The sequence below is a fragment of the Aplysia californica genome, unplaced genomic scaffold, assembly GCF_000002075.1.
Source record: "Aplysia californica isolate F4 #8 unplaced genomic scaffold, AplCal3.0 scaffold00023, whole genome shotgun sequence".
NCBI classification, from domain to species: Eukaryota; Metazoa; Mollusca; class Gastropoda; order Aplysiida; family Aplysiidae; genus Aplysia; species Aplysia californica.
In genome coordinates this window covers 2,181,286-2,183,257 of record NW_004797293.1, presented here as the reverse complement: position 1 = coordinate 2,183,257, position 1,972 = coordinate 2,181,286, and the positions used below count along the sequence as shown (strand labels likewise).

The following is a 1,972-nucleotide window of genomic DNA, read 5'->3' as shown; positions in this document are numbered from 1 at the left end:
CTATCTATCTATCTATCTATCTATCTATCTATCTATCTATCTATCTATCTATCTAAGTCTGTGTGTATCCACCACCCTGGCCCCTTTTTTTTTTTGTCTTTTCTTCTCCAATTCACAAAAACAGGTAGGTTTTTACCCCTGGGGAAATGCAAATATGTACCAAAACCCTCCACTAATAAATTGTATATTCTTTCCTCTCCTCGTTCCCGCCCAAACCAGATCCTGTACTGGGAGGTGACGGACGAGCGGCACAAGCGAGAGGTCTACGTTCCCGTGTCCGGCCAGCCCGTGGCCGCTGGTCATCTGGTCAAGGCGTCGGTGCCGGACCTCCCAGCCTACTCCAGCATCAGGGTCCAGGTGGTGGTGGTCAACACGCACTATCAGGGCCCACCCAGTGATGTGGAGGATGTCTTCACGCCGGAGGGAAGTGAGTGGACAGTAGATAGAGATTGTTGGTTGCAATTGTCATTGTCAATGTTTTTAACATCTCTTCGAAAAATTTTATAAATTTTTATTTCTTCTTTTAAAAAAAATTTTGTGGGGGGGAGAGAGCCAAGCTGTTAGACCTGATCGACTCGCGTTTGATTCTGTAAGAGCTTAGCTACTAGACCACAGACGCTAGGGAAAGTGAGTAGACATTAAACTGTAATTGTTTAAAGTATTTCACGCCCTGATCGACCCCTTTTGAAAAGTCTAGCTACCTACACCACAGGCGCCAGAGAGAAGAGAGTGGATCTTGTGTAGGGCTCCTTCTCCTTCGTAAACCCGCCGACCTTCAGAACATAGACACATTTTAATCTTTCTCAGGAGTACATTCAAGTCTCCTTCTGTCTGCCCCCCCCCGATCCTTCAGTGGTCAGCACCCATACAATATTTATTCTTTTAATCCCTCATCTCTCTCCTTCACACTCAGCCACCATTATATCTACAAACGTACAACACGTAATCTTTCTCCTGAGAACAGTGCTCCTTCTTTCTGAATCCCCCCTCCCTCCTCCCCCCCCTAACCACACCAAATTCACATTTCCCCGACCCGCCAGCCATCAGCACACATACAACATTTACTAATTCCTGTATTTCTTCTTCTTCCCCTCCCTGCAGCTCCGAGCGCAGTGGAAGGCCTGTTCGCTGACGTAGTCACTCACAACAGTGTCACGCTCAGATGGCTGCCTCCGGACCACTCCAACGGGATCATAACGGGCTATGACATCGGTTACCAACCAGGTATGGTTACGTTTACGCTATTAAGTGTACAAATTACGGTCCTTCGTCTTGAAAGAGACATTGGTGATCAAGGTTCGACTCGTGTTTCTCTGCTCAAATGCTCCTCAAAAGCCCACAATATAGGCCTACTAGATTTTTCCCTGCCATCCATCTGTTCAGGTTCTTTGAGTAAGCTATTCTTGATCTACCTCTGTTTCTTTTGCCTTCTATTTTCCAAGTGAGAGCAATATGTTCCAGACTTTTATTTTGATTCAAGTGTCATAGGAACTGTCATTATCCAATTTGGATGGCAGTATTGAAAACTCCCTTACTTCCAACTTTAGCAACAATCTGTCGGGGATTCAAACCTCGGCCATCTGCATCGTAGTTCTGTATGAAACCAACTGAGCTAACTCTTTCCCCCAACGCTGAAAAAATAAAAACAAAAACTAAAGCAAAACAAAACAAAACAAAACAAGACACACATTTTTTAAAAAGGTAATACTAGCCCTTAGTTATCCGACAAGTAAAATATCTCAGCTTCTGACAAGTTCCAGACCTGGTTTTAATTACGCTGACTGAAGCAATCTTTTTGTGCTGTCAATTCTGGGATTATCACTAGATTTTCTTGTCTGTTCTTTTATCTTTGCCAATATTGGTTCAGTTAATGGGAATCTTGTAAGACTTATTGACAGATTGATATCGTTGTTTCTTGTCGTAGTTGTTGTTGTTGTTGTTTTGTTTTTTTGTTTTTTGTTTTTTTTGGGGG

At 43.5% G+C, this 1,972-nt stretch overlaps 1 protein-coding gene across 1 annotated transcript in view; it reads left to right on the top strand.

The window, feature by feature from the left end:
• Nucleotides 1–1,972, top strand: part of LOC101848936 (neuroglian) — a 22,173-nt gene that overhangs the window by 14,405 nt on the left and 5,796 nt on the right. The window contains exons 3-4 of the mRNA XM_013088511.2: nt 220–427; nt 1,102–1,224. Coding sequence (XP_012943965.1) covers nt 220–427; nt 1,102–1,224 — 331 coding nt within the window. The remainder of the gene's footprint in view (nt 1–219; nt 428–1,101; nt 1,225–1,972) is intronic.